The sequence below is a fragment of the Misgurnus anguillicaudatus genome, chromosome 11, assembly GCF_027580225.2.
Source record: "Misgurnus anguillicaudatus chromosome 11, ASM2758022v2, whole genome shotgun sequence".
Taxonomy (NCBI): Eukaryota; Metazoa; Chordata; class Actinopteri; order Cypriniformes; family Cobitidae; genus Misgurnus; species Misgurnus anguillicaudatus.
Genome location: NC_073347.2, coordinates 35,409,418 through 35,423,254, shown reverse-complemented (window position 1 = coordinate 35,423,254; position 13,837 = coordinate 35,409,418). Strand labels below are relative to the sequence as shown.

Here is a 13,837-nt window from a genome sequence, read left to right as displayed (position 1 = left end):
TTCTAGAATCACTTTCTACATTTTTAGACATCCTAACCCAAACCCCAACTTTAACCCCAACTGCAGGCGAGAATAGTTTTAAACATCGGAAGAAAAACATGTAGAAAACAACAAATAAAAGTACATCCTAACCCAAACCCCAAATATAACCGCAATGATTTAAAAATAGTGAAACAAAATGAGAAAACAACACATAAAATGACACAAAAAAGAAAGTCGTGCCATGGACACGAGAAACTATTTATAGAAATTTGAGTTTAACGAAAAAGACATTCATTCTTAAGGCACGAAAAAAGCTGATTTTCGTGCCATGGACATGAACAAATGTATCAAATTTTGTGTGACTATAACACGACTTTTTGTGAGATCATGTTGCAAAATTAACTTAAATTGGTAACACCTAAACAAATGAAGTTTTAACAACTTAAATTTTCTCACTTTAAGTAAAAATTTGAAGGTGACATTTTTTGGCATTACCAATTAAAATAATTTTTAAGTTAATCCAATGTTTACTTTTTACAGTATAGAGTATTAGTAGATTGTTAGGGAAAGGTTAAGGGTTAGTATAGAACAAGTTAGAATAGACTTTCATGTCATTGTTCAGAAAACAATGAAATACTCTTTAGCCGCTCTTCAGAATAACAGCAAACATTAAACAACAATGCAAAATAAACAATTTGGATAGGCAATATACAATATGAATTTAAAACAATATATACAGTAAAACAATGTACAACATAAACTAAAAACTTAAATATGGTTCAAAAGATAACCCAAATAAAGTGATCACTACACTGTACAAAAAATCTGTCATAAATATTTGATTTATTTATTCGTGTTCATGGACACGTTTTTCTGCTTTTTTCGCATCATTGAGCACGAATGTCTTTTTTTATAAATGTTTTTTGTGTCCCTAGCACAACTTTCTTTTTCATGTCATTTTATGTATTTTTTTTTTATTGTTGCTTGGGGTGAGATTTGGGGTTTGGGTTAGGATGCAGTTTTTTGTATTGGTTTCTTCATGTTTTTCTTCTGATATTATCACTTGGGGTTGGGGTTAGGATGTCTGAAATGTAACAGGAAGTCGTTCTAACCCCATCAATGGTAAAAAGTAGTAGAAAAAATGAGAAAAAATACATTAAATGACGCGAAAAAGAAATTTGTGCTACAAACACAAAAAAACTATTTATAGACATTTGTGCTGAGTGACACGAAAAAGACATTCATGTCCAATGACATGAAAAAAGTGAAAAATCGTGTCCATGAACACAAATAAATAAGTCAAATATTTTGTGACTATACAACGACTTGCCTTGAGATTGAGTTGTACTGGCAGGTGTTTGTCAGTAACTTACTGTAGATTTAAATTTATGTTTACTGGAAGCAGTTTGTTCAAAGTTAAATGAACAATAAACATTAACAAGTCTTTGTCTTTACAGAATAAAACTAAAATAACAGCATCATGCAAAGGGAACCAAAATCTGAAGCAAAAAACAGGAAAAGGTTGATGAGAATTTCTGTTTTCCAAAATGCTTTGCATGAGGCTGTTATTGTATAGTTTTATTCTGTAAAGACAAAAACTTGTTCATGTTTAATGTTCATTTAACTTTAAACAAACTGTTGCCAGTAAATAACATACATTTACACCCGGCAAACAGCTGCATAACTACAGCTATTTTTTTTCAATATTTTTTTTTTGTAAACACAAAGAGAGTGCAAAAAGTGAAAGTGTGGTAAAGAGGGGTAAGGGATTACTGCATGAGTCCTAGGGATGGTAAGTGGGTTATGTATTTAAACATTTGGCTGCCTGGGGTAAAAAGCTGTTTTTTTCAGTTTCTTGGCTTAAAAAATGATGAGTTTGTTTCTAAAGCTGAATTATATCGTTGCAAAGTTACTTACAGGCAGTAGAATGGTTGATAGTGGATCATCACAATAAAGTATTAGCAGATATACACTGCAAAAAAAGTCCGCAAAAATGTCAATGTTATTGCAGCTGGGTTGCCGGTAATCAACCGTAGATCCACATCTACGTTATTTACCGGCAAGAGTTTGTTCAAAGTTAAATAAATTTTAAACACCGACAAGTCTCTATCTTTACAGAATAAAACCATACAACAACAGCCTCATGCAAAGCATTCTGGGAACCAGAAATCATCATCAACCTTTTTCTGTTTTTTGCTTCAGATTTTGTTTCCCAGAATGTTTTGCTTGATGCTGTTTTTTAGTTTTACTCTGTAAAGACAAAGACTTGTAAATGTTTAATTTTCATTTAACTTTGAACAAAATGTTGCCGGTAAATAACATAAATTTAAATCTACGGTAAATTACCGGCAACTCAGCTGCAATTTCTACGGATTTTTTTTACAGTGTACTGTAAAGCACACACAGTCTACTAATACCTTAATGACTGGTAGTGAACAAATAATTACTAAAATACCCTTTAAAGGTGCAGTGTGTAATTTTTAGAAGGATCTCTTGACAGAAATGCAAAATAATATACAAAACTATATTATCAGGGGTGTATAAAGACCTTTTTATAATGAACCGTTATGTGTTTATTACCTTATAATGAGACGTTTCTATCTACAAACACTGTAAACAAATTCCGTAGAAATTTCAATGTTATCGCAGCTGGGTTGCCGGTAATTTACTGTAGATTTACATTTGTGTTATTTACTGGCAAGAGTTTGTTCAAAGTTGGATAAATTTTAAATATTAGGTCTTTGTCTTTACAGAATGGAGCTATACAATGACAGCCTCGTGCAAAGCATTCTGGGAACCAGAAATCATCATCAACCTTTTTGTGTTTTGTGCTTCAGATTTTGTTTCCCAGAGTGTTTTGCTTGATGCTGTTTTTTAAGTTTTGCTCTGTAAAGACAAAGACTTGTGAATGTTTGGTGTTCATTTAGCTTTGAACGGAATGTTGCCAGAAAAAAACATACATTTAAATCTACGGTAAGCTACCGGCAACCCAGCTGCAATTTCTACGGAATTTTTACAGTGTACCCAGAGGGTCCCCTTACGTTGAAGTCGCCATTTTGTGCCGCCATGTTTCTTCGGAAGCCCTTAACGGACAAACTATTTTTACCAAGTTGTCTTCGACGATGACATGTTTTTCGGGTGACGGCTACCGTAGCTTCTTTGCGCGTTTCAAAAGCGAGGGGTGAGCAGTGGACTGAGCAGTTGGTTACAATTCACAACCTCACCACTAGTTGCTGTTAAAATTTACACACTGCACCTTTAAATGTCTGAAGGGGACTACTGAAATAAAGTTTCAATAGTGTGTTTCCTGCAAGGAATTGAAACCATGACCATTGCAACTTAAAAACCTAATGCTCTACCAATTGAGCTACAGGAGCACATGTTTATTGTGATGTGTACTTTTTATGTCCGTATATCTTGACTTAACACATGCACGGTGAAAACTGTAAAGCATTTGTTGGTTAATTCCTACCTTTTATCTTTTCATCGACAAAGCACGTCTTTTGTAAAGAGTTATTTTATTGTGCTTTTTGCAGTGCTTTACATTGTTTGTCTCTAAAAGCAACATTTTTAGAAGAAAAGCTGTGGAGACATTAAAGCAGGCAGGCCATATGAATGTAAATACTGTATGTGAATGAAAAGCCTTCGTCCTAATTCGGCTGTTGTAGTTCCGCCTTATACGTAGTTAAAGCAGATAATCGCCTTTGTGTTTACTCCAGAGTGTGCATGCGCATTAGCAGGACCAGCTTAAAATATGCAGGTATATTTGCATGATTTGAAAAGCCATTGATTTATTTTATTCCCAGTGCAAACAATTTATTGGAGATTTCAATCTTTGCTCATTCAGGGTTATAGGAGCTGTACTCGCGTGACGGGAGAAAGCTCGGGAGCGTTACGAATATGGCCGCCAACCGGACTGAGTTGCCTTAAAGGAATTTTGGTTGTTCGGACCTATGGTTGGTGTGTTTTGAATGAACTCTTTCTAGCAGATGCTTTAAACTTCGCTGGAGTGAGACACAACAATTTGATAATAATAAGGGATAATGAGTTACTTGTCCACGTGTGGTTTAATAGCTGGGAGTTGGTTGTTGCAGGTAAATTTGAACATGCACTGGTTGAGCCATCCCACCCAGCGTTTTTGTTTTCTTTGTGTGGGTTTATGTGCTCGCTCACTCGAGTCTGCACGAATCGTCTGCTCTTCTCAAAAAACATACAGTGTTTACATACTTTTTTTTTTTGTATAAACACAGACTTCCATTTGGCGATCAACTGTGCCCCAATTCCTCTTTAGGAGCTGATCTATTCATGTTTCATTTGAAATATAACAAATTGGTCATCCTAAAAAGAATAAATTCATCAAGATTATGGCTGAAAGACAACAAAAGCAAAAGACAAGAACAGACAAAAACTTGAGATTAAATGGGAGTACACAAGGGTACGAGACACATTAACAGTTGCTTACCTCAGTCTCAGACAGCCAAAGCTGTTTTTCTTTGTTATACTGAAGGTTTATGAACAGGTGAATTTAGTATTTTGATGGTGGTTTTTACATAAGTGGCTAAATATATGCAGTATATACCCGACACAATAATACAGAATATCTATCTATATTTTCGACTATCTGTCTAAAAAGCAACAGCCGTTGATGCAGGTTCGATAGGGATAGATGGATGCTGTGTTTTAGTGATACTGAACCTTCTTTTCATGCCTTCATGAGGGTGTTGTCTCCTAAAGCACATGATTAATGTGTCCTGGGCTTTAGCCAGGTTCTGTTGTGCAACATAGACATGGTCTATTGACAGTATCTGAATCATGGCAGATATCACAAAGTGCCCCTTAAAAACTTATGAGAACTACTTTGTTGCTTTATGATGGCTGAATATTTTTACTGCGATAAACTACATGGAGATTCGTGAAAAAACAGTCACGTAGGACACTCGTCTTATGGTTTAGATAAACAACATTACCAGGAACATTACAGATACTCTATGCGTTTAGAAACGGATATAAACAGGCTAAGATAACTACATACCTGTTTACAGTATTTTATTTATGAGTTTTTTCGTCTTTGTTTTCCATTTTAGAGGTATATATTTATATAATGCAATCGCAGAAAGAAAGAAAAACTTGCGATGCCCATTTTATTGAATAATTACATAAACATATTTTATGCAATTCCTTATGCAAATGGCATTTCATTTGTCAACTGCTCTGGCCTCCTTCCTTAAACACAGGAGGACAGACTATTCAAAGCAGACAACTCGACACTGTTGTTCTTCATGAAAATGAACAACTTAGACTTTAGTCTTGGATGAGAGGCCATAGAGAGGGCAGATTAAAGATCATCTGCTCCATTGATACTGGCTGTTAAACTGTACTTGTAATCCATGAATAACTGCCTGTTAAATGTCCATGTCAATTATGAGTTTTATTTAAAACATAGTTAAGCAGTCCATTAACATTATCTAAAAAAAAAGATTTATATTTATTAATATGATCTCAATTTCTTCCGTTTGATTTAAGTAAAGACTTGCTTACTCCCTGAGGGAATCATTTTTGTATTATTTGTATGTTACGTCTGTTATACAGTAACACCTGTCTTTTTGGTAATTGTTTCCTCTTACATTATTGCCCTGCGGTCATTAATCTGAGTACATCATTTTGACAAACACCATTTAAAGAACTTGTACTACTGCGGTTAAATTTTTTTCAAACGTACCACATTTTTTTCCTTTATGCATACAACCTTTATTAAAACCTGTATTTATCCAGTGCCATTGACACTGAATATAACTTAGACATTGAATCAAAGCAATTTTGATACATTTTAGATATAGTGCACGCAGTAGACTGTATTACAATAAATGGAAGATTTGTTTTAAGGTTTTCCTGGTGATTGTCATAAACAAAGAAAAGTCAAACTAGATACAAGCCACATATCAAATCATACACTGGCCCTAAAAAGTATTTGGAGACGTATTATTACATTAGATGATATTTTATCAAACCAAGACTTCAAAAATACAAAATTAAACAAAATAATTTCTTCAAAATAATATATCTACTTTAATAAAACTATATGGGGTGGTTTCCCGGACAGGGATTATCTTAAGCCAGGACTATACCTTAGTTTAATTAGGAAAAATTTTAACAAACATGCCTTACTAAAAACATTACGTGTATTTTTGTCAGTGCAAGAAGTTTTCAGTTTGGACAGCTCTTTAGTCTAGGACTATACCTATCCGGGAAACTGCCCCATCTGACAAACTACGTCTGTTGTTACACCTGCGTGAACTTTAAAAGTAGCTTTATTCATCATCTCAATGCTATTTTGGGATCCTGTGTTTTAAGAAAAATAAAAACAAACATGGATACAAAATGAAAAGCTAGATTTTAGTATAACTCTTACATCATTTGTTGGCAGATGACACTTTTTATTTTATTATCTAATGCAATATAATTCCTACATTTTTAACTTTGGGGGTGAGTTAAGAACTCTTTTGATACTTTTTAGGGCCAAGCATTTTATTATAACAATTTTGATAGACATTTCAACTGAGTAAACGTTTACTCTTTGGCTTAATCATCTGAAATAAAATGATTCGTAGTGAAAATCACACTTTGCCCTGGTTATCCTTTTGGCTTCTTTGGATACATTCAGTAATCCTGTTGGAAGAATATGATTTGGTTTGCTCTGTTCTTCATAAATGCACTTTGGCTGTATTATAGATTTGTCTCACAAAGCTCCAGTAATTCAGTACAAGCCACCACTTAAAGTGTTTCCTGAGGTCCAAGGCGGAAAGCAGAACATGTAGGGATAGTAAGGGAATGATGGATGTAAGGGAGGTACAGACGGATTGGGCAGCTCCTCGGCCCTGTATTGCCTCTGGTTGTTGTTCACAAGCACCTTCACCGCGACTCTCTTTGCCAGGGTTGTCGTCGGAGTTGTCGCAAGCTCGGACGCCATTTGTCGCCGTTTGGTTTTGTATCTCCTGTTCTGGAACCATATTTTCACCTGTGTCTCGGTCAGTTTGAGGGCACCTGCCAGATCCGCGCGTTCGGGTCCGGACAGATAACGTTGCAGGTTAAAGCGCCGCTCCAACTCGTACACCTGCGCGTGAGAGAACGCGGCACGAGATCTCTTCTTGCTAGATTTGGGGTTATTGACTCCAAAGTTACATCCCCGGGACTTCTCTCCGTCAGTGTCGTGATCTGCATAAATGGACAAAGCGCAGGATTAGACTCAATTGCGCACAGCTATTTTCCCGTAATACATTACTTAATGTAATACATTTACAAATTTTAACACTACAATATCAATAAAACAGGCATATACAATAAAATAAAAAGCAGCATAGTATTATATTACGCATTTGCGTTTATTTGAGGAGATTTACACATTTGTTTAAATTTGTGCATTTGGCAGACGCATTTATCAATGAGATTCAACCCATGACCTTTGCGTCACTAATGCTTTAGCAACGAAAGAGAAAGCCACAGGAATTAAAACACTTTATCTTTGTCAAATTCAAAATTATCCCATAAAATTGCAAGCATCATGTTTTGCAGTTAATGGACATTGCGTATAGAAACCTTCTTTAATCCCATGTAGTTTATGGAGCTTTTCTGCGCACCAATCAATAGCATAATTATCTGCAGTGTGCGCTTGTCCTAACGTCTCACCTTGTTGTCTTTCTGAAGTGTCTTCACCTGTTGATTCCTCCTCACATGAATGCTGGTCCGAGGATGATGAGTCCAACACGAGCACACAGGAAGAGATGCGCCGCTGTGCGCTTTCGGCTCCGGTCATACGCACCGACAGAGATGAACCGGAGCAGTCCCGCGCTCCTCTGTTCCCGTTTACCCGTTCATCTGCGTCCTCAACAAGAAAGGTATTTCTCCCGGAATCACTTCCTCGGTTTAATATGTTATGAATTGAAAAGGAGGTGCGGTTATTCGCCATTTAAAACATTCATGTAACCTGCTCGTCAGTGTCGGATGGCCTGAGTGTTGCGTTTCTTCGTTCTATCTGGCAGTCTTCTGCTTTTTCATGTCGATGAGTTAGGCTACTCCACGGTTTATTGGTCTTTAAGTGCGATTTAATTGCAGGAAAGCGTCTTCTGACCTTATCAGCAAGCAAAATGTCAGAAACTGTCATGTGTGCATCAGTTTCCTATCTTGCCTTTACAAACGCGGTGCCAATGGGCTTTCGGTAGCGCTTTGCTCCGCCCTCGGATTCCTTTGGCCACAAAAATAAATGACGATTGAAGAACCTTAGAAATCTCTGTGGTTCGTATAACGTGTAGGACAGGCTGTAATTTTGAAAGTTTATTTAAATGTATATTTTATAAATATTTAATTTATATTTAGGCAACACCTTGGTATTACAAATTAAAAGAGCTCTAGAAATGAAACAAATCACAAAATCTTAAAATACTTACAATTACTTTTGTAGCCAATCTTATGGCCAATTCCTTTTTATTTTTATTTATTGGTAAATTATGTGTTAAATATAATTTAGTTGCACAGAGCTTTTGTGTTGATTTTGTGTTTAAAAGCTTGAACATGCCTGAAAATCTTACAGATCATTACTCAAACTATACCTTTTTTCACACTGACATAAGATGTATGTTTTGTTTTCGAGTGAAACCAACCAAAGGAAAGAAAAGTTAACTACAAGGCTTGATGATTGACAAAACGGATCAACGTTTTTTATTATTTTAAACATAGCTAGAACTACGCGTAATTCTTTGCGTTTACGTGGCCAATCTAATGGTTTTTGCGCGTGCAGGTCAAGTTGAGTATTTCTTTATTACGTGTAAATTCACTATATCCAATATTTGGGAAGATAAAGCACACCAAATATAAACATCCCTAAAGACAAACACATACATTAATCTTTCTGTAATCCAGTTGCTTGACATTTAAAATCGTTGTCCTTTAACCTCTCAAAATAGCACAAACTGAACATTTCTCAAAATTCTCGGATATTGCTATTTATCGAAGTTGCAATAATATTAAATATATTTATTTAGATGTGTTCGATTTTTGTTTTTATAATCTTTTCTAATGTTTTATACGCAGACACATATTTCTTTCAGACAGTTTCTGTATAAACTATTTTGATATAATTAGAATATGTTATTAGTTATTTATTTAGTTAGTCATTTCCCTTATATGTGCACTGCACTGCACTGATAATAGCATATTATATTGGTACATTTCAATAGCACACGTAGCGAGGTCTTAACGTAAATTTTTCCTATAAACTAAATTATTTTTAAAAACTTTATTTATGCATTGGCATTTGCATCTTGAATTCAGGAAATTGATTAAAAAATGTTTAAGAAAATACTTTTTTTTTTAAATAAAATAAGTTTGCATTTATATTACATTGCCATGCGCATTCTAATTGGGACAATGCACTGTGAAGCACAAATGTAAATCTAATGCGTGTATCGTCGTAAAAATGAAGATGTTTTACAGTGTGTACGGATCGGTAACTTTTATAATGCGTACATGAATGGACTTGAGACATCTAGATGGTCGTACGTGATGTTTTGGGAGAACTCTCAGTCTTTCTGCGAGGATTTAATTTTCTAACGAGCTACATAAAATAGCAAAAATATCCTGCAACGAAGTTTGTTTAAATGTGTGTGGTTCTGTTGCATCAAATTTGAAACTAAATCTTAGTTTGTTGCACTTGGAACGTCATAGGCATTTTGCGCATAAAACATTTGTGCTTGTGTCAAGAAATACGATTATAGCGCCGCCACGTGGCTTTCAGAGTGACAAACAACGGATGTTTATCTGGTTATCTAACCCTAACATCACATCTTTTATTGTCCCTTCAATTATTATAGCAGTGGTGTGGTTGTATCCGGTTCCCTATTCTTTGCATATGGATGCTATTATCTAGCCTACTTATTTCCCAAAATAAATAAGGTAATTGTATTTCTTTATAATTTTAATGAATATTTTGGCAAACAAGTTAGTATTAAATTAAATTATACTTTAACAAAGATAGGTAAAGACAATGCATGGTCCAGCATGGTTCTGATGTCTCTCTTTTCTGACACACCCAGTTCAGACTGAACTGAAGTCTTTGCCAGCGAGCTGATGTATTAAATTGAGTTTGTTAAATTAGGGAGGCATTCAGAATGTGTAATGCATGCATGTGATTAAAATCCCTTGTGGAGTATATTGATTCCTTTAACCCAATACTGTCCTGAACACTGTGCTTACTTTCCATATAATTTAAATTGCCATTATCATAAAAAATAACATTATTTTTTTGCTGTTGTTGTATCTATATCATCATATTGGTAGATATGTTATTTAACTTTGAACAAACCAAACACCATTTTTTTTGCCTTTATCATTCACTGTAAAATAATTCTGTATAAATGACTGTATTACTGGGAGTGGTTTGCCAGTAACTTACTGTAGATTTAAATTTATTTCATTTTGTTTGTTTAAAGTTAAATAATCATTAAACATTAACAAGTCTTTGTCTTTATAGAATAACACTAAAATAACAGCCTCATGCAAAGCATTCTGAGAACTAAAATTTGAAGAAAAAACAACTGAGAGAGGTTGATGAGGATTTCTGGTTCCCAGAATGCTTTGCATGAGGCTGATATTTTATACACTCTAAAACATTAGTGCTAAATAGCATTAAAAGCTCGTAATCACAGGGGAACCATTTTAGTGCTATATAAAGCACCTATACGAAGAACCATTTGGGGGTGATATAGCACCACTTTAGCATATTATGGTTCTATATCTACAGGTACTACATAGGTGCTATATGGCACTTAAAATGGTTCCCTACGAGCCAGTGAACCACTTTTAGTGCTATTTGTTCTCAGAGTTTATTCTGTAAAGACAAAGACTTATTAATGTTTAATGTTCATTTAACTTTGAACCACTAGTTCCAGTAAATAACATAAATTTAAATCTACAGTAAGTTACTGCCAAACAGCTGCATAACTACAGCAAATTTTTACAGTGTTTGCAAAGGGCATAAAAGTCATTGGACCTCAAATTCAGTCTGCCTTTTTGTTTTTCTTACAGATCAGTTTTTTTAATCTCTTTGTATACAACTAGGCTACTAGTTATTTTACTGTTAATAAAGTGCATGTTTTTATTTTAAAAATAAATGCTGTATAAATATATACAATGTTTTGTTGCCATGCAAAGGTGAACGTTTTAATAATATTCAATTTATTAATGATAAAACACAGAAACCACCACTGTGCCCTCCAGGCCCAAAGAGAAACAGCTATTGTTCAAACACTTTGGACGGGAGATCAAGAGAAATATGACCACCAAGGGGCGCTCTCCTTATTCTCTGGCTCCCGATTAAAAGGTGCTGGTAGGATAAATTACATATGGGATAACACTTGAAGCTTTGCAATTAAACCAAGGTGGATGACTATTTGATGACTATAGCACAATATGGTTCTTCACAGGTGCTACACAGGTACTACATAGATGATATATGGCACTTAAAATGGTTCCCCTATGATTACGCACCAGTGAACCACTTTTAGTGCTATTTTGCATCGTTTGTTTTTAGAGTATACAATGGCTGTGTTTATCATTTATGTTGCACACTTTTGTTGTTTCAATGGAGTGACATAGTTTGTGAATAGTTTGTATGTGCATTGTCTGCACAAAACAACAAATGCTGTGATTATGTTTGCATCTGGGACAAATAGACGTTTTTAGTATTTTCTCTTTTTATTTTCATGTTTAACTGTAATTTTGCTAGATATCATTGTAAGTATAATCACCATAATCATTCTCCATCTCACCCAATTTGTCCTATTTTCCCCTCTATAAACTAAACCCTGTGGATATTACTGTTGTTCTTTTAATGACTCCAAAAAATAAGTTTCCTTTTAAAAATTTCCTAAAAATAATATCTTACCAAAGTAACAGTCGCCATTTTTTTTAGATTATTTGTAATATAGACATATTAAAACACAGAGGAAATCTGAGTAACTATCCTGATATGCCCCATGACACTGTTTAGAAGAACTAACCCCACCCTCTCTTGATAGGCGACCAGAAATCCTCTCAATAGATTCATATCATTGTCGTCCAGCACTCTGTATAGATTTATATCTCTGCAGTCCAGCAGCGCGTCCTGAGGCATCGCCTCTCTGTCGCCATCAGTATTTACATTGAGGTGTCTGGGCACTTATCCTGACAGCAGGTATGTCCACGGTCCGACTGGCCTTGCGGTAGCGATGGGAGCCGTTCATCCCTTGCTATTAGTAAAGACAAACCCAGATGACGAGGTGTTTACTTTTCTATTAATCTTCATTAAAAGAATGTGAGTGCTGGGAAAGCCGAATGTTTAGCAAAGGCCTAACAGACCAATCAAACCATTGTGCACTGGACCTTTTATTCTCAACATATCATTACGTTAATTTATATAATTATACCAAACACCATAAAAGAAACTAAATCGAAAAACTTAAATGAGCCACCCAGCAATCATTTTTGGAAGTTTATTTTTGTTTGACTTTCATTTCAGTTTGGTTCTTGTTTTTTTTTTTTTTTGTGGTTTGCTAATCAATAAAGTAATATACATTAATCCGTTTTTACTAATCCGCAGATGCTTCAAAGATTTTGGATTTAGTTTTACATCAACTGTAATGGTTCCTTATCAGGCCATTAAAATACTCCTAATGTAGCCTACTTTTTAAGTTGTTTTCGTGTTTTCACAAACCATAAACAGTAAATCCATCTGGAGCTGTCAGGTCAAAAGGTGCTAATTTAAATACAAAAACTTTTTCCTCAAAGCAAAAATTGTGTGTGGGTGTGTGTGTGTTGCAGTATCAGCTAGCATGCGCATATAGCATGCGCATTGGCGATGTCATCTTATTAAACCTTAGTAATAATAAATAATTATTAGGGTTTAAGACTTGTTATTGCTCATACATAGAGATTGAAAAAAGTGTCGCATACAAACGCTTTACTGTTAATTGTAATACTGCAATCATATTGAATATGCATACAAACTATAAGCTGCTTGAGCATATTTGAACTTGCCATTGGAGGATAAATAAAGCTTCTGCAGGTCGTGTGTTTTTTTTCTTAAATACAGCATTTTTTTTAAATCATATCTGGACTGTAATTAATTTTATATATATATATATAATATAAACACTGTAAAAAGTGAAAAGTTGGTTCAACTTTAAAATGATTTCAATTGGTGATACCTAAAAATGTAACTTATTCACCTAAAGTGAAACTTAAGTAAACATTTAAAGTTGAATTATTTTCTGTTGGTGTTACCAATTGAATTTTTTAAGTTGATCCAACTTTTCACTTTTTACAGTGTAATTATATAAATTATATAATGTGTAACATATATATAATTAATAATAATTATATTATTATAACAATAGCATATAATGTGTAATGCGTAATCAAATTGTGACATTTCTGTTAAAGTCTGGATTTACTGTATATGTGCAAAACGATTTGGCTTTTTATATTACAATTTTAAATTACAATCATTAATGTGTATAGAAATTAATATAATTAATTTCTCAAGAAACATGGGCCAAGACTTGTCACTATAAGTAAGCTAAACAGCTCTACATGCAATTGCTCCTAAGTATTTTAATTTCCGTAAATGTTAAAATTACGAATGTTTAAATTTAACAAAACAGTTAAATCTTTACATTAACCTTAAAAAAATCGTAATGTTGAAAACGCGCAAAAACATTTTATTTCACAACTATGTTGCACCACTCATAGCCGATAAATTTGTTTTAAAGTCACCGACTTATACTTCCTGTTTATTTTAAAGAGCAGATGGACTTCTACATTTGGA

At 34.3% G+C, this 13,837-nt stretch overlaps 1 protein-coding gene and 1 long non-coding RNA gene across 4 annotated transcripts in view; one reads left to right on the top strand and one right to left on the bottom strand.

The window, feature by feature from the left end:
- The window catches only part of LOC129416266 (uncharacterized), a 51,317-nt gene that overhangs the window by 24,873 nt on the left and 12,607 nt on the right, over positions 1 to 13,837 (top strand). For all 3 annotated transcript variants that reach the window (XR_008635229.2, XR_012372262.1, XR_012372263.1), the window contains exon 6: positions 7,684 to 7,874. This is a non-coding gene — a long non-coding RNA (uncharacterized lncRNA). The remainder of the gene's footprint in view (positions 1 to 7,683; positions 7,875 to 13,837) is intronic.
- On the bottom strand, positions 6,025 to 8,177 carry nkx3.3 (NK3 homeobox 3). The gene is made up of 2 exons (XM_055170560.2): positions 7,666 to 8,177; positions 6,025 to 7,194 (listed from the first exon to the last, which is right to left on the bottom strand). The coding sequence occupies exons 1-2, from the start codon at positions 7,943 to 7,945 to the stop codon at positions 6,737 to 6,739; spliced, it is 738 nt and encodes a 245-aa protein (XP_055026535.1). The 5' UTR covers positions 7,946 to 8,177; the 3' UTR covers positions 6,025 to 6,736.

What these genes read in the sequence shown, in the direction of transcription:
- nkx3.3 (XM_055170560.2), bottom strand. Translation starts at nt 7,945, where the DNA reads ATGGCGAATAACCGCACCTCCTTTTCAATTCATAACATATTAAACCGA. An exon ending in CACTTCAGAAAGACAACAAG is followed by an intron (nt 7,195 to 7,665) that starts GTGAGACGTTAG and finishes CCATTTATGCAG; the next exon opens with ATCACGACACTGACGGAGAG.